The sequence below is a fragment of the Melozone crissalis genome, unplaced genomic scaffold (genome assembly GCF_028551555.1).
Source record: "Melozone crissalis strain CALT ecotype California unplaced genomic scaffold, PUWL_Pcris_2 ptg000016l_1, whole genome shotgun sequence".
Classification (NCBI taxonomy): domain Eukaryota; kingdom Metazoa; phylum Chordata; class Aves; order Passeriformes; family Passerellidae; genus Melozone; species Melozone crissalis.
Window position 1 is genome coordinate 6,710,143 of NW_026535794.1, and position 18,532 is coordinate 6,728,674.

At 42.8% G+C, this 18,532-nt stretch overlaps 1 protein-coding gene across 2 annotated transcripts; it reads left to right on the plus strand.

The window, feature by feature from the left end:
- Positions 1 to 3,072: 3,072 nt before the first annotated feature.
- Positions 3,073 to 16,769, plus strand: NUB1 (negative regulator of ubiquitin like proteins 1). 2 transcript variants are annotated; one of them, XM_054273618.1, is made up of 15 exons: positions 3,073 to 3,215; positions 5,353 to 5,470; positions 5,557 to 5,718; positions 6,979 to 7,037; positions 7,571 to 7,641; positions 8,377 to 8,559; positions 10,128 to 10,216; positions 11,194 to 11,300; positions 12,169 to 12,355; positions 12,721 to 12,828; positions 12,994 to 13,146; positions 14,032 to 14,178; positions 14,463 to 14,558; positions 15,303 to 15,495; positions 16,101 to 16,769. In XM_054273618.1, exons 2-15 carry the CDS (start codon positions 5,354 to 5,356, stop codon positions 16,262 to 16,264), a joined length of 1,836 nt encoding a protein of 611 aa, XP_054129593.1. In that variant the 5' UTR covers positions 3,073 to 3,215; position 5,353; the 3' UTR covers positions 16,265 to 16,769. The 2 variants fall into 2 exon arrangements, with proteins under 2 accessions (XP_054129593.1, XP_054129595.1); XM_054273620.1 differs by lacking the exon at positions 3,073 to 3,215 and adding an exon at positions 4,374 to 4,511.
- Positions 16,770 to 18,532: the final 1,763 nt, after the last annotated feature.

An 18,532-nucleotide genomic window follows, 5' to 3' on the forward strand; every position in this document is an offset into this window, starting at 1 on the left:
CTCTTTCATACAAACACTTTGTCCTTTCCTCAGGCTTCTCTAGGATATTACTGTGCTTTGTACTGCTTGGAACTAATTTAGAAAACGCATTTTGCCTTTGGAGAATCTTTCAATTTAATTTCCAAGGACATTATTAAAGAGCATTTTCATTAAGTTTTCACTTGTTAGTGGGGTAGTTTCAGTTGTGAGAAAAGTTGCTATACTAACATTTCAAGAGACTGGAATATTACACATACACAATTGTCTAACAAGAAAATTACAGGGTTTTTTTCCTAAAGTAGCTGTAGTGAAAATGAAGCAGAAAAATAAGAAAAGAGCCTAAAACTTCAAATACTAGGAAGTCCCACTTCTGAAAGGCACCTGATCTGCAAATCCTTTCCTGTTAACTTCTTCATGTTTGGCCATCATGGGCAGGAGCTGTCACCACAGATGTAGTCAAGTTTCAAGCACTGAACTCAAGACTGCCATAAAGCAAATTTACTCTATCAGTAGGCAAGCCTTACTGATTTATGCACATGGGAGAACATGGAATCCTGAAATTCTAGTTCAGTGTCATGCTCACAAGCCCATAATCCCTCTGAGGTTCCCATTTCCAAAGCTGGAAATGTGACTCTCATGGCAGTTTGCCTGACTTCCTAAGGAAAATGTTAGGACAGTCCTGCAGGTCCATCCATTCTAGAATAAATCACACTGCTGAGCAATTATTTCAGTCACACATAAATAAAATAGAGTAAAACAGAATGAAATCCCTTTGCTGCTGGGACAACATGCTGCTGGTCACATGAAAGACTTAGCCCACATGAGTTACTTGCAACTGGTGTTACCCATTAAAAGAAAAAATTGTCTTTTAGAGGCACCAAAAAAAATTCCAGGAATGAGCCTCAACTCACTGAGGACCTCAAATATAAAACACAGTATTGAGCAGCCATGTTGTACTGCCAAATCCCTGAAGCTTTGCTCCCTGCTCCCATTCCCAGATATTTTGGGGACTGAAAGTGACACTGGAGCACTGCCTCAACCTGAGCTGGTGTTCAGCACCAGGGGGTGTTTAGCACCAGGTTTTCCACACCCCTCATGGATTCTTCCAGCCCAGTCTCTGAACCCAGGTTAACTTCTGACAGCCCCACAACCAGGCAAGACCCTCTCTACCCCCACTGATGGGGAAATACAAACTCCCATGCTAAATCTCACCTGCAACACTGCTGCCTTCAAAAAACAGAGAAAAAAAACCCAACCTGCACATCTCTGCCTCACACACACAGAGGTGGCAGGTGAGGGGTGGCTGCAGAACCCTCACCCCCAACCCAAACCCAGCCTGTCCCGTCCCTCAGGCAGCCTTGGGGACCCCCACCACATTCCATGGATGAGCCATCAGATGCTCTGGAGCCAGAAGGTCTTGCTGTTGTCACATTAACTAGTGTGCAACAAGCCAATAATTACACATCTGAGTGAGACATTATTTATTTTGGAGTTGTACAAGCCTGGGTGCTGGTGGTCTTCCACAAATCAAGCACACCCACTATCAAAACATTTTACTATTTACTTTTTTACTATTACTATTTATATTACTATTTACTTTTTACTATTTATACATTTTAGCAAACAAAGCCATTATTGTTGATCTGCTACAAGTTGGATAGGTATTTTCTTAATTAGCATTCTATCTTCTACTGGTTAATGATTCTCTCACTTCTTATGCTAACAAGCACTTTCTCATCTTTGGAGCTTGTGGGTTTCTTGGGTCAGTTGTTGTGATGTTTCCCTGCCAGAATCACCTTTTACCCAGTTGGAGCTGATTTCAGCACAGTTACTGAGTTGGTTTTATTTATTTCTTCCTTATCTTGGAAGTTCTGCCAAATGTCCTTGTGGCTTGTAAATTCTGCATTCTTTGTGTCCACTATCAGTAGTAGCTCCTTCTTCCCAAGCTCTGTTAACCTTCCCCAAGGTCTGAGATCATTGAAACATGTCGAACCCTAAACCTTAACATGGCAATCCTACCAATAATTTATTTATTTTTCCAACAACTGGGTGTCACTTAGAACTTGTAAGTTGCTATTTCATGGGTTATATCTCACAGAATCACAGAATGGCTCAGGTTGGAAGGGGCCACAGCGGTCACCTGGTCCCACCTCCCTGCTCCAGCAGGGCCATCCTAGATGGGACAGGATTGTTTCCAGATGGTTCTGGAATATCCCCAGTGAGGGAAACTCCTCAGCCTCTCTGGGCAAGCTGTTCAGTGCTCAGTCACTGCTCAGGGGAGAAGTTTTCCTCATGTTCTGGTGGAATTTCCTGTGCCCCAGCTTCTGCCTGTTACTTCTTGTCCTATTGCTGGGTGCCACCAAGGAGAGCCTGGCCCATGCTCTTGGCACATCTCTTACACATGGATGGGGTAAATCTCCTAAATCTCCTCAGGGACAGGATAACAGGACAGGGCCATGCTCCTGGCACCTCTCTTACACATGGATGGGGTAAATCTCCTCAGGGACAGAACAGGACAGGGCCATGCTCCTGGCACCTCTCTTACACATGGATGGGGTAAATCTCCTCAGGGACAGAACAGGACAGGGCCATGCTCCTGGCACCTCTCTTACACATGGGTGGGGTATCCCCTTAGGGACAGGATGACAGGACAGGGCGTTAAGCTGTGCCAGAGAGCTGTGGTTGGATATTTGGAGGAATTTCCTCATGGAAAGGAAGATTAGACACTGGAATGACAGCCCAGGGAGGCAGTGGGTCACAGTCTCTGCAGATTTTAAGTAAAGACGGGAACACGGCAATCAGCACCACGGCCTGCCTGACATGGTGACGTTCCGCCATATGTCAGACTCGATGACCTCAGAGCTCTTCCCTAGCCTAACTGACACTGTGATTCCGTAATTCCTTTCTTTTTCACTAGTCTTGAAGCAGGCAGCGACCAACCACCGCAGCACCCCCGACCCAAGGGAACTCTGCCACACTGCGCGCCCGGCAGCAGCGGGCACGCCCCGCTGCCTCCGAGTGAGGGCAGGGCGGCCATGGCGGGCGGGGCGCGGCTTCACTCACGTCACGCCCGCCTCCCTGGGCCTTCCGGGCTGCCGTAGGAGCCGCTGCCCATCCTCTCCCTCAGGGACCGCGGCCCGAGCCTTCCTCCTGCCGGGAAGCAGCTCAGGGAGCAGCTGCGTCGGCCCCGGAGCTTCCCCCGGCGGCGGCGGCTGTGCCGAGCCCGTGGGGCGCAGGTGGGTGCCCGGGGCCGGGGCCGTGCTGGCTGCCCAGTGCCAGCGGGGCACTGGCGCTGCCCCGGCACGGGAGGCGCTGGAAGCGCTCCTGGGGAGGGATGAGGATGCCCGGGCCCGCAGGGATGGAGCTGCCGTCCCTGAGGGTTTGTCCGTGAGGCTGTTTCAGTGCTTCCCCTCCGCCAGCCGCGGGGAAGAGTGTCAGAGCTGTGCTTGCCGGGTTTTTAGGGAAAATCGATGTGTCCTGCTTTATTATCCACCCATTCTGACAGCCCCCTGTTCCTTCCGTGAGCAATTTGCCTTTTGAACCTGGTTGTTGCATCTTAGGTCGCGCGTCTTACTTCTCCACTTGTTTTATTTCACGTAAAACTGGCCTAAGAGGGTGACATTTTATTTACAACAGCTGAGTCTTGCATTAAGAGCGTTGCTGGGGAAATTCCCCGGTTGTTTACCCCAGTGAGTTTTGAGAAAGTCCCTTTAAACTCATAGCGAAAGTGAAATTGCCTCAGGAGCTCTTGTGCGTTTCATGGTTGATGGAAGAGTAAGTCACAAATGTTTTTGCTATGGATTCTAATGCAATTTAGTGATGGAATTTTTTATTATAAGTGTTAGAAATGTTACATATAAAATCATAGGTTTCATGCTTGTGAAAGCAAAAGTTTTATTTTTTAAATAGAGTGTTAGTAAGAATAAGTTTAATTGAAGACTGCAATAGTGTTTTCTGTTTTGATAGATTAATTAGAAATCACAAACTTACCAAGCTATAGTATTGATAAACAGGTGAATGACCAGTTTATAAATGTCACCTGTATTTACAATTCTTAGTCTTAAGCATAGATTGCAATTTTAAATTTTATCTGAGTGACCCAAAACCATGAGTAACTTTTTTTGCAAAAGTTTAAGCAGAATTGTGGCTGTAAAATGGGTCTTCAGCATAACTTAAAAGGGGGAAAGTGATGGTTACAGGCTGTTAATGAGAATTCCCTGGTGTGTCTTGGGAAAGGGGGAAAGCTGCATTAATAGCAATGTTTTGAAAATTGAGTGGTTTTGTCACTTTTAGCTTTGTAAATGCCATTGTTTGCCTTGGCTCTCAAATAATAGCAGAGGCATCCCAGCAGGAAAAAGAATGTGTGTTTGACTCTGGTTTTGACAGACACTGTGCAAATGACAGCAATCCAGCTGGAAGGGTTGTTAAACCATCCCCTTGCCCAGTTCATCCCTCTGACTCCTCTTTAGGGGAAACTGTTGTCAGTGCAGCTTGCAGGGAATTATTTGTAGCTCAGAGAAACTGGGCTTGAGGTAAGGCTGACTGGTAAACTTACCATAAATTGAATATTTGCCTACTTTTTTTACCCCCTGAAGGGAAGGAGTGTTTTTCTGAGCCAGGAGCAGCTTTTGAAACTGGGGGAATTTTTCCTTTTCTCCTGAGATATGTGTGCTACTAAACAAGAATGAAAGATGGGAACCACTCTGAGAGAGAAGTGAAACTGATTAATTGAATTTCATGGCCACCTTAGTGCATGTATGCCAACATTTTAAATGCTTTTCTGTCTAATTTAAAGGACATTTCCCAAGTTGTGTCCAAGAGCCACAACTCTCCCATGCTTTATCATGCACCTGGAGTTTGTTTTTGGTTTTTTTTTCGGTTGAGATCTCTGCACTCAGCTTTCCTTGCCCTCTGTGTGCCTTCCCTGCTTTTTGGGATGTTTGGTTTTTTCCCCAGGGTCATGCTGATTAATTCAGAGTTTCCTGCTTTGTCTGAGCTGAGACAGAATTGGTGGATCCAGAGCAGGGCAGAACAACTGAATTGTCAATTTTTATGTATTTTGATGCAATCCCAGTTCACATGAGGGGATAGGACAAGGCTTAATTTGTCTTGAAATGGCAGGGCCCTTGTAAGTTATCCTTACTCCAATCCAAATTTCACCCTCTTTTCAATTATTTTTTCTTATAGTTTGGCCTCAGTTTCCCCTCCCCACTAAAATGCATGGAATTAATTTAATACTCCTCATTTATTGCAGAATTCCAGAATGTCACTTAGACTTCTTGAAAAGCAGAATATCTTACTACAGGAAAGCTGTATTAAAGGATTGTTTATTTTTCTCTCTTTTCCCTTCCAACTGTGCTTTTATTTTAAAAGAATGGCACAAAAGAAGTATTTGATAGCAAAACTGACAAGCTGCTTAAGAGAGGACAAAATTCAGCTATGGAAACCACCATACACAAATGAAAAAAAGGAAGCTGGTGAAGAGATGAAGGTAAATATTTTCTCTGAGTTGATGTCATACATCTTCCATGTCTGACTGCTGGTGCATTTTCCCAGTTTTTCTTGTCATTTTTTCAGGAGCTTGTAGAAAAATATTCATCCAAGCTGAATATCAATAGGAATGATACAGAGAATATGCTGGAAGAAATCCGGTGTAAAGCAATTGAGCGTGGGACAGGAAATGAGAATTTTAAAGTGACTGGGATTGCAAGGCTTGATATCTATCTGCCTCGTAGAAAAGTGAGTAACACTGCAGAAAAGTCTGCATAAATAGCTTTATTTTGAGGTTTGAGTGGGTTTATTTTGAGGTTTTTTTCACTACGGCTTTTTCAGGTGTTTCATGAGTGATCCGTGTCAGGTATAGAAAAAATGGGGAGGGGGAAATTGCATATTTTAGTTTCCCAGGTATATGGGAATAGCATGGCAAAGGAATATAATATTGAGGAGATGAGTAATTTTTCCCTTTAGGGTTTAATGGCAAATAATCTTCCAATTAAGAAAAGTAAATTAGATTTAAGTGTCTATTTCAATTTGATTCCTTCTGATGTAACTGCTTGTATTAGCAATAAAGAGCAGATGTATTTTTTCAGCTGTAGAATACCTAAAGTTGATTCAGCATATTGATGTCACTTGAACTTGGACATGAGGAGCAGGATTTTTTCTGTTGTGGTGGCACTCACCTGTTCCCTTCATGGATTCATAGAATCACAGAGTCACAGATTCATTAGGTTGGAAAAGATCTCCAAGATCATCAAGTCCAATCCCTGCCAACCCCCACCTTGTCAGCTGAACCATGGCACTCAGTGCCTCTTCCAGAAGTTTCTTAAACACTTCCAGAGATGGAGATTCCACCACCTCCCTGGGCAGCCCATTCCAAACTCAGCCTTGAAGAGCAGGCTCCTAAAACCTTCTCCAACAGAGAACTGAATTAACTTTTGCCCTTTTAGAGTCAGGTTTCAACTCCTATTTTCATGCATAAAATGCTCCTGTAGTGAAAAATAATTACCTGGGCTAAAGGGTAGAGAGTTTTAAGTGATTGCCATGCAGTTAAAACAACCAAACAGTTTCATAATTCTGCTTTATAATGCTGCTGGGCAAATAGGGGAATGAATTAATTTAAAATTTCAGTTTATCTAATCTGGCACCAAAGACACTAATAGGAATTAATCATAACTTAGCCAGTCACAGGTGAGTGGCATAATTGCAAAGCACAGTTAAGGTTGGAGGTGCATAATTAAATTAATTTAAATTGTTTGGCTCTGAATTTAGAATTATTTAATTCTGAATATCCTGCTGTTATAATGCTTATTTTTAGCATTATAGCAAGTACAGAACTGGAAATTATTACTATGTATGTCCAGCCATAACCTTCTAAATATGATTTGTTATTTGGAAAAGAAATGTTGTTGTAGAACAGTTAATTAATAAAATGTCCAGAGTATATTGGTATCATGCTTTTCTTTCCCTCTTTATTTCCCCCACCCAACATAATTACTACAGAGCAGGAAAATCCCACTGGAGACCAGTCTGTTCATCACAGGCAAAGAGCTCAGATCCCAGTAAGTGCAATCCCCCTTTGTGCTCCTCTCATGAGACACCACCCTGTCACAGAGCATTTTAAAAAAATGCAAACAAACCCACTTTTTGTTTGATTTAAGCTTTTTCTTAGCATGTATTCTCTGAACAGGATGTCCAGTGTCCCTGTAGGGCAGTTCTTCATGGGAACAGCTGTGCTTTAACAGATGGAAAACAGGAAGAAGATAATTCTGTGTAAATCCCCAGCAAGTACCAGTGTTCCAAGTCTGTAACCAGGCAGATCCTCTGAACACTGAACATTACTTTCTCTTTCTTTTGTGTTTTTAAGCCTAAAAAAAAAATCAGATAATTTTCTGTCTGTTTTGCTTTTTCTCTTTTTGTACCCCAGGTTTTCTCTATACAGTACATAAACCTCTTTGATGGTGTTATTTTACTTCTAGCAGCCTTTTGTAGCAAAAATTTTAAGCACTTATTTTTAGGTTTTATTCCTATTGAAACAACAATATTGTATAAGCTTAAAAATTAATGTTAATTTATGAAATTATTCATTTCACAGGATAGCACAGGAATATGCATTACAAGAAAATGCTGTCAAAATAATCATAAATAAGAAGCAGCTTGATCTGGGTATGTATCTCTAGTTAAAGATACTTTTATGATAATTTTCTAATTTTCTGCTTCTCAGAAGAAAATTTGCCTTGCAACTCCATTAATTTCAGAAGTTTCCAAGGAACAGCTGTTATATTTGTCCTTTTCTGCTTTACAGGAAGTGTATTAAATTATAATAATCCAAATTCTTAAATAGAATTAGATCAATTAATGGAATACTGTAATGAATGTAGAAAATCCCCTTTTCTAGTGTTGAAACACTGAAAATGCACATTTAAGAGAAACTCTCAATTTCTTCAAAAACCTTATTGTGTAAGAGCGTTTTCAAAGACTTTTTGTAATGCTTTGCCCATGCTCAACCTGTCAGACATGTGGGAAGTGATGACAGAGCTTTTTCTTTGCTGATGGCCCTGGAATATATCAGAATTAGAACCACAGAACTGGCAGAAGTAATTTGGATTCAGTTCCCAGTTTCTCTGTCCTGTTCTCTCGTGGTGTGTGATCCTGGACATGTTCTTATTGCAGTTTTTGCCTGAAGATTAATAAACTGAAATAGAAATAATAGTATTAAAAAAAAAAAAAAACAAGGAGAGAAACATGCCAGTAACCTCAGAAGCACTTTTGAGATGCAAGACTGATTCTAAATTTTGCTGACTGTGTCAGTAATTTTTAGGAGCTTTGACTGAGTTCTCAAGTCTTGCAATTTCAGTAGTTCCAGTAGTTGAATTTTATTAATCACACTCTGTTTTGCAGGTAAAACCCTTGAAGATCAGGGTGTCACTCACAATGCCAAAGTGATGGTGCTTCAACTGGAACAGAGTGATGAGGAAACCAAAAGGAAAGTTCAGGAGGAAGAGCTTCAGTGTAAGAAAGAAAAAGAAATAAATGACAAGATGCAGAGAACTAAGAAGGGCTTGGAAATTCTAGCAGAGAGAGGTAAGTGGGCTTATTAGACTGGGAGGGGGGTGGGTGTTCATTAATTTTTGTGCATCCAAAATTACATTCTCACAGGCCTTTCAACATAGAAGAGTGCCAATACCATGGCTGAATTTCAGTTCACACTTTTCTAGGTTTCTGCCTACTTGAAAACTGGATTTTAAGTTGGCTAAAACTTTTTTTCCCACCATTTTCACACAACTAGAATGCTACAAAAAACTTTGGCACTTTGAGAAGGATATAATATGAATCAATAGTTTAATTAGCACTTGGCAGTTAAGGGATTGATGACTTGTGAGAAGCTTTAGATTTATTGTAGACAAAAGCACAGTGCATAATGTGTTTTAAGTCATTAAACACTTTTTTTTTTGTAGTTTAGCTATGGCTGTGTGTAACCATGGTTTCATTGTGCAGAGCAGCTCATTTGTCACTGTCATCTGCCACACGGCTGTGGTGTTCTCATTCCCTTGGGATGTTGATTCCTGGCAACTGTGGATTAAGTGAAAGGGATCTAGTTAATTTAACAGTAATAATTCTTCAAAATGAGGTTGTGTTTGTGAGCTGCAGTGCTTGGTGGTGAGTTTAGATCACTTCTCTGTTCCATTGTTTCACAAATCCACAAGCAAGGAGCTGTGAAGCTGAGCAGGTCACGAATTCCTGCCAAATGCAGAAACACCCCAACAAAGCTTCAAAGCTGGTGGCTTCTGGTTTCTTACCACAAAATCAGATTTTGAATACATGACAGAAGTGTTTGCCTTTTTTGGACATAAGGAATGGTATAGACCCCAAATTTTGAATCCTGAGTTGGGTCTCTCTATATTTTTTGCCAATGCCAGAGTAAAGAGCAGAGTCTGTAATGGGCTCCCAGGCTGAAGGGTCTGTGAGTAGTGCACTGAGAGTTTAACAATCCTTTTGTTTCACATGAGAGAAACCACAGGCCAGAAGCTTTTAATCTCAACAAACTCTTCCTTAACTGTCTTTTGTCTACAAGAAAATCATCTTTTCGTTGTAAATCAAATGGAAGTGAAAACAAAATTGGTAGTTTGATAACAAGCATTAAACATGTGGGGAGGGAAAATACTGAGCTGTGTTTTTTTCCAGCTTTATCAACTGTGCTCAGTTGTATTTTTTAAATATTCTAGCTTTAGTTGATAAATCATTTTGAATGCTATGTTATGTAAAATGTTTTGTCTTCTGCAAAAAAATACTTCTTTATAATTCATGGAACTTTTGATATTGTGTCTAAATTTCTGCATGCACAAGGCCTTTTCCACAGTGACCTTTCTAGAAGTTCCTCATGTTTACCTGGCCAGAGTTGGTATGTCCAGAAAAACAGACATGCAGCTTTTATATGTAATTCTGGGGGTTTTTGTTGTTTGCTGTTTTGTTTAACATTATTAAAATATTATTATATTATAATATATAATATTATTATATTATAATAATATAATATTATTATATTATAATATATTATAATATATTATATTATTATTAAAATATACTTAATGGCAGTAGAGTTGCTCTGTTGAAGGTGCTGTTTAAATTTTAAACTTTTTTATATCTTTCAGAGGGGTACTTGGATCCAGACTCTGTCCCATACCTAGATATAGCTAATCAAACTGGAAGGTCAATTCAGATTCCTCCTCAAGCTAAAAAAGTAGGTGAAGGCATCTTACAATGCCACTAAGATGGCTCTTTAAAGTGTGAAACGTTTAAAATATGGGATGGAAATACAGCCAGACTTTCTGGGGATGTAACCCTGGGCCCACTAAATATTTGTTCAATACAAATAATTTTGAAATACAATTGAAGTAGAACTCTATGCTGGGGAATATTTCAGCCATCTGGAGACAACCTCTGATTCCTGATCTCATTGCAGGTCTAATCTGGCACTCACTCCTGTGTGGTCAATATCTTACTTTGGGGTTTAAGACAAGCTTTAATTTTGTTGATCTTTGTGCTATTATAAATTTTGGGTGTCCTAGAAAGGCATGAAAGTAATTTGTTTCTTAGTAATTTGTTTCTTATTTCCATTTGTAAACTTGATGAGTCTGCAGGCAGTTCTGATGAAGTGCTGAATGTAATAAATCACCAGAAGACTTAAAGCATCCAGTGATGCTTTAAGTGAACAAGATTTCATCAGTATTGATCAAGGATCAGAGGAAATATTGCAGGTTCTTTCTATCCAGAATTATTATTACATTTTAATTTGTTATACTGCAGGAGTGTTTTCCTGACACATTCAAAATTTAATTTTCAGTTCTGAGGCTTTTCAGGAGGTGAGTTCTTAGGTTTTGCCAGATAATTGTGATAGCAAAGCAAAACAAGTTTGGTGCTGTCAGAAAGTGCAGCACCCAGAAAAATGCTGAGCTTTGTATCACTCACCATTGAAAATCTCTCTGGGGTTGCATACTTGAAGTGAGCTTGGTGCAGCATTTCCTGTGCCAGTAACATCTGTTGCTTTTAACTAGACAGTATCTGACATTATCAGATGGGAGAAAAGTGTGAAGCAGTGTGAGATAGCACTGGTGTTTTTCTAGGAAGAAAAAAACTCTGATGGATATTTCCTGGATATTTCCTTTGACCTCTTTGATTTGGGGAGCTGCAGTCAAAAGTCTCAATCTGTTTTTCTAGGCACTTGTGCTGGCTATGGGTTACCACGAGAAGGGCAGAGCATTAATGAAGAAGAAAGAATATGAAGTAGCACTGCCATATTTGTTGGATGCTGATAAACACTTCTGGTAAGAATATTTTGAGTCCTTGTGTCTGTCTTTACTGTCAGCCCATAAAGAAACAGCACAGCCTCTACCTGTGCATATAAATCAGGGCCAGTTTTGCCTGGGGTTGCTCCACACCCCCTCTTGCAGATGGGAAGCAGCAGATAAAGCTCTGACTTGCAGTGACAGGTGGCTTCATGTAGAACAGCTGAAACAGATACTGCCACTGGGCAAGTTAATCTTTCATAACAGCATAAACAGAAACTGTCAATATTCTTGTACCAGGTTATAAATTGCATTAGCTTGAGAGACAGTTATGGATATTCATTTGCAGTTGCTCCTGTGAAGTAATAATTTCTTGTAAAAGGTGGAGCAGATAGCTGAGGTCAGTAACCATACCAGGGCTTCTGCAAGTAAATTCATTTCCTATCAGCTGCCAGAGCCCTAAATTGCTCTTTTGAGATCCCAGAAGTAATACTGTCCCTGTCTGTTTCTCATCTGTGTGGGTGTGCAAGGAGACTGGCACAGTTCTCAGCATGTTCACATGCACTGAGGCAGTTTCTCAGTCCTCCCAAAGATTACACAGGGTTTAATTCCATTATGCTTTTAGAGGTGCCATATTAAACAGTAGCCACAGCTCATTTTGTTACTGTGATGCTTTGAGATGTAGCCTTGGCATCAGTCCTGAGTGTCGGTGAATGGAATGGGGGATCAGCGTTTGATTCCTGTTCCCCTGGCATCAGTTTTCTGCCTCAGATATGAAGAGTGTGCTTTCTCCAACATGAGTGTGCACACTTCTAGTGTTGTTTTAGAAATGTTAAAAACTGGTGGGGGGAAGAGGAAATAAACAACCCTCTCCCAGAAAAAAAAAATTAACTGTTTTATTTTCCAGTGAGTGTAGCACGGAGCTGCTGAACACAGTTGATAATTATGCAGTGCTGCAGCTGGATATAGTGTGGTGCTACTTCCGTCTGGAGCAGCTGGACTGCCTGGATGATGCAGAGAAAAAGCTGTCCACAGCACAGAGATGCTTCCAGAGGTGCTATGGAGAGAACCATGAGAGGCTTATTGACATCAAAGTATGCTGGGTTTGACTTAATTAGGGTGGGATTTTTTTCTGCATGTATTCAGTTACTGTTCAAGTATTGCAAGACTGCCTTTTAGAAGCTTAAAATTTTCCTGTGTATCATCAGCCTTTACCTGGTTCTGTAATTGTCAGCACAGGGAAAACATTGGGCCTGGCAAAAAGGTCATGACAAACTTGTGTTTATATGCACAGACATCAGCAGGGGTTTAGGTGTGGTGCTTTATGTCCACACTGAGTGTCACAAAGCCAGACTGTATCTTCTCTAAATGTGTAGAGTGTTCTGTTGATAATGAACTGGTGTTCTACCACATGCTTCTATCTACATGGTCCCCTCTCCTTCTTTAAACAATTCCTTAGGGAAGCTATGGTCGGGAGAAGGTTTTATTTCTGCGGCTTTACCTCCTTCAAGGGATTGGGCACTACCACAGTGGCAGAGAAAAGGAGGCTGCGGAGTACATTCAGAAGGTAAGATGCCTTTGGGCAAAACTCTGGAGTTTTACCTGCAGTGAGTTTTTTCACTGCAGCCCCTTCGTTGGGGTTCCATCTGGAACCTGTTCTTGAAACGGGGAGGCATTTTTTGTTTGTGTTTTAACAGTGTGAGTGGTGTCACTTTGTCCTTCCCATGTCCAGGCATCCTCTTTGTACGGAGAGCTGTCCATAGATCCTGATAAAGTGGATCGCCTGTCGCTCCTGGGCTTCTCGGAGCAGGAGGCTCGCCTTGCCCTGCGTGCATGCCATGGGAATGTGGAACATGCTGCCAATCTGATCACCAACAGGAGAGAGGTAAGGGCAGTGGAAGCATTAAATCACAGATCACCTGAGTTGGGGTGTCCATGAGATGTGGGTTGTGTGGCCAGGGCAGTGTGGTGCTGAGTTAAGGACTTGGATTATCCCGCTCTGGCACTGTTGGTGTAGCTGAGAGTTGGACGTGTTGGCACAAGTTTGAAACCAAAACTTAATGCACTAACAGGGGAAGCTCTGTCTCAAAACAGATGGGACAAGAGTGCCAAAGACCTGTGGTTGTGCTACAGAGGCACATGGGAAGGCTTTGCACCAGTGTTTGCTACTCAGCAGTGATATGGGAATAAACCACCAGGACCAAGCTGACACTCCCAGGCTTGGCTGCCCCCTATTGTGGGTTTGTACTTGGAAGATGCAGGAGGGAAAGGATTTTTTTTGTGCTAGAGTGAGTGAAGACAGTGCTGTCCAGATCTGAAGTGATGCTTGGTAAGCTGAGGAGGCACTTCTAGACTTCAGACAGTGAAGTGTGGACAGAAAAGCCAACTGGCTGCGGGAAGACTGAACAGAACTCCCTGGCTCCCTGCCCGGTTCTGACTGTCTGTCCTTGGCAAGCCTTGTCTGTGGGCCCATCTGCCAAATGGGTTTGTCACTTACCACACAGGGCCTGGAATAGCTGTGATGGCACCAGATCTGATCTGCAGAGCGGAAGTGTGGTGACAGGGCTGGCTCATGGAAATGCAGCTTTATTTAGGCACCAGTGTCTGGCAGCACAGTCTGTATTTACAAAAAAAAAAAAAAATGCCTTTTCCTCAAGAGATTCAAACTTAAAGCAAAAACATCCAAGAAGCCCTTCATGCACAGGCTGTATGTTAAAGCATTTAAAGCATTCCCATGCACAGTGAGCTTGCAGTGCCTGTGCTCTTGCAGGAAAAGGCACAGATCAGGAGGGAGGAGAGAGCTAAAAGGCGGCGGCGACTGGAGGACATCAATACCCTGAAGAGTATGGGCTACCCAGAGAGAGCTGCTCAGATAGCTCTTCGAAAGACACGGGGAAACCTGGACCAAGCCCTTAAGGTAAGTGATTTTTCTGTAGAAGTAGTGTTGTACAAAAGAAATTTGGTTGAGTTTTTTTTTTAATTGTTTAGCAGATTCCTATTTTCTGTAGTCTACATTTTTTAGTTCATAGCTCCCTTTTCTGAACTGTAATGGTTGAACTTGCACTTCCTGGCCCAATAAATCAGATGTCACTTAAATTGGCTGAGATTTGCCTATATCAACCATTGGGCTGCATACACAACTGTGCTGAGGACTGTTGTAGCTCTGTCACTGTATTCTGATCTCTCTCTGTTTTCTTGCAGTTTATTCTTGACAATCCTGAGTTACTCTTGGAAGATGATGATGATGATTCTGTGGCCATGGACCAGTTTCAGGTTTCCCAAGAAAGTATTGAGCAAGTAAGCCAGACCACTTGCTTTCTTGTGAGTTGGTTGCCTTGTTTCTGAGTTGTGCTTGCAAAGACTGCAGATTTTCCTGAAGTAAAGCTGTACAAGTATTCTTGGACCCATGTCACTCTGGCTGTCATGCTCCAGGGTCTGGCATCCACTCACTCTTCATGGTGAAGTCACTCAGGCTAACATGTAATTTGTGTGTACTTCCTGCCCATTGCACCAACCTGCCATGCGTGGATGTGGAGGGAAGGTGTGTGCACTGTAATGCTCTATCCCAAAAAAGACAGCAAGTGAGAAATTTATTCAAGTCTCTAAACTCTGCAGTGCACAAGGGAAAGAGTTGAAATGTGTATTTCTCATGACAGGCTGTCTGACAAGCTTGTCTGTAGTTACAGTGGCTGTGTTATTGATGCCAGGCAAGAAAACTGTATTGCCTAGGAAAAACACATGCACCCCCCTGATACACTGGAGTGCTTTGAAGTTTCCTTTTGAAAACAGAAAAAGAATTGGTCTGATACTAGACAAGAGGCTCTTGATCCTGCTCAACATCCCCATGCCTTTAATAGGTCACTGCCCTGTTGTTAACTGTTCCAGTAAACCAGAGTCAGTGTCCTGGAATTCCTGGCATGCTGTGCTTTTCTCTGTGTGAGAGGATGGATGACAGCTGCAGAGTCAGATTCCTGTCAGACCCTGGTGCCAGATGAGCTTGGATTTCCCACATTTTCTGTATTATTCCTTTCCCCCCTGCAGCTGACATACATGGGTTTCAGCCGTGAGTCAGCAGAGCAAGCCTTGAAGGTCTTCAAAGGGAACATCCACGTGGCTTCCCAAACCCTTGCTCATTATGGGGGAGTTCTTCCCCCTTCACTGCTGCTGTCCTCAGAAGGGTCCAGTCCATCAGAGGAATCCACTTCTTCCAAGGACCTGCTCACAGAGTCTGCAGGTGAGTGTTGCATCCAGCAGGGTGGGAAGGGAAGGCAGGGCTGTTCTGGCTTTTGTAGGAAACAGTTCAGCAATTTCTGCTGAAGTCGTGGCACAGGGCTGCAGTAATGCCTCAGGCTGTTTTTATTGGGAGCACAGTTACAGGAAGGCAGCTGTTGTTCCCTGCAGTGACAGCCACAAAGGGACCAGAGGTGACAGGGCAGGTGCAGCCCAGGAGAAGAGGTGACACTCAGGGTGTCCTGGGCAGGGCTAAGGATTTTATTCCAGACCTGTGCTCTGCAGGTGGCTGGCCTGCCTCCATACTCCATCATGTCCCTTACAGGACAGAACCAGAATTGATAACTTTCCACTTATAAAGAAGAACCTTGCACATACTTTTTCTCTCATTATTTGTCAGAGCTGTAGTAATCCCTGCTGTATAATTAAAGGCTTTCCTACATTATATTTAAATAATAAGGAAAAATGGCCTTCCTGCCCTGTCCTTTGCAGAGTAATTGTAAGAGGTGGTTGTGCAGGAAGGGGCTGGTAGAACAGCCACGCTGGTGAAACAGGGAGAGCACTGGCTGCTTTCCTTGTGAATTCACTGCTGCTGCTTTTTATTGGAAGGTTCCTCTAGTTCACCAACAGATGAAGACATGGAGACTGATGCAGTCAATGAAATCCTAGAGGATATTCCTGAACATGAAGAGGATTATCTGGATTTAACACTGGAGGAAGAGGAGCAGATAATTCATGAATACTTATCCTATATACAAGTACCGCAGCACTAAATCCCATTAAATCTACTTCAGTTATATGTATTTACCTTGTCAAATGGAGTTTGGATTATAAATGCACCTTCAGCTTATCTCTTACTAAGGGCCTTGAATTCCATCAGAGTATAGTTGGAATACTTAATTCCTGCTTATTTGTAACTCTGCTTAAAGCCTACATTTGTGATACATTGTAATTTATTGTCATAGAGAAATAGAAACATTTATTTTCAGAAGAAAATTTAATAGAACTAAACTATATTTTTATTGTGAAATAAGTTAACTCACTTAGTAAAGAAGCATTTCTATACCATTTTAAAATACCAGCTTTAAAAGAAAAACATGAGTTTATAAACGAGAAACCTTAGCTCATGAGGCTGTAGAGGTGTATCAGCTTTCCAAGTTTTCTTCTGAAGGATTTCTAAGAGACATTAATGTATCTGTTGTGCATGGGTTTATACCGTGTTCTGCTTGTCCCTTCCTACAGGTGTTACACAGGCAATAAAGGTAACTCTGTGCTGCTTCTGCCCTCGGTGAGAGACCTCTGTGCTTTGTTAAAATAGTGGGAACCACCTGGCAGGGCCTGTCCTGGGACTGGGGGAGTGATCTACTGCAATGTCCTTTTATAACTAAATAGCCACTTTCCCTCAGCTCTGTTAAGGTTGATGGATTTCTGGGGGATTACAGGATATTCTGCAATCAGCTGTTGAACAGAGCTTGCTTCAGGTGCTGTCTCAGTGGTTGTGTCCAGCTCCAGCGTTCTGAAGAAGCACTTGGGGGTTTCTGTGGTTTTATAACATCGTTTTTCCTGCCGTGTAAGCACTCCTCTGCGCCGGGAACAGACATTCCTCTGCCTGGACGTGGTTTATTCCTTTTCCATGGCTCCACGCTCTCGGTAGAGGGAGCCCAGGCCCCGTCTGGAGCGGTGGGAGCAGGGAAGCGCCGCGCTCTCCACTTCCAGCCAGAACATCAGCGCTGCGTGTGTGACAGTGTCTGCTCAGCCGGGAAATGAGGGCGTGAACTGCTGTGCGCTGCAGGAGCAGGGCCGTGGCCTGCGGGGTGACTGCTCAGCTCCAGCGCGGGGAATGAACGGGCTGCAGCACAGGCTGGGGTTTTACACTGATCCCCCCAGCCAAACACAGCAAAATCCAGGCAGTGATTGTTAAGGAATTATTTGCATTTCATTCTTCCCTATCAAGGCAAGCGCGGTAAAAATTGAATGGCTTTGTGTCTCTACCCTGAAAGCTGAAGGATTTCCAAAACCAGCAGGATGAGCTTCAGCACCCATTATATCCTGTTTTCTTTACAGGAACCCCTGGACAAAATGCAGAGCAAAAACAGAATAGAGAAAAGAATTTAGAATTGAAAACGTGCGAGTCGTGGATGTAGTTTTAACAAGAAGGAGGAGGAAACACAAATTTGCTCTTCCCTGCTGAAACCTCCTGGCATTGGCCAGCCCCTGGGCATGCACTGAAGGCAGCATTGAGCTGCACATGCAGCAGTTCTCCTCTTTGAAGTGGCTTGCACAGCAAACTGGCAGCGACAGCTTCATAAGGGAAGGTTTGTCCTTGGGGAATTTAAAATTAGCATCATAACATGCAGTGCTTGTCAGAGCAGCCATTCATCAGTGATGTAACTCTGCCAGAGCAGTTGTAAGTGATCAGCAGAGCAGGAGGCAGTGGCTGAAAGCTGTAAGTTAATTTTGACCGTGCATTTGGAGGCACTGTGATATGTTTAGTAACAGGCAGAAGTGGTAATGACTCATTAATTCCACTTTTTGAGATCTCTCTCTGCTGACTGCATGTACAGCTGCTGTGTGCCCAGATAGGCTCTTGTGTCTCACGTCCTGTGTGTGAAGTTTTAAACACAAAATACAGCCCAGGGGGTCTGGGGAACTCCATCCAGCTCCTAAAGGCCTCCTACCTAGTGTTGTCCTCAGAAGCAAAATACAAACAGCTGCATGGCAAGCCAGCAGCAGCTCACTGACATGTGCCACTGAGCCACAATGACCAGCCTGAGGTTTGCATTGCAATTAAGGCTGCACGATGCAGATGGCCTCCCAAATTAATCTCTTGGTAGGTATTTGACAAAATTGAAATGCTGTTTCCTACTAGATGTGGAAACCTGCCAGGTAAGAACTACTGAAGCTGCTTAGCAGGAGAGCAGGGTCTGTGATGGGTCTGACCCACTGACACAGAGTTAAGGTGTCAGAACAGGAGGCTTTGGTGCACCAGGGCAGTGCTGAGTCAGGGCTTGTAGCTCTTTGTCATCCCTGCTGTCCCTTCA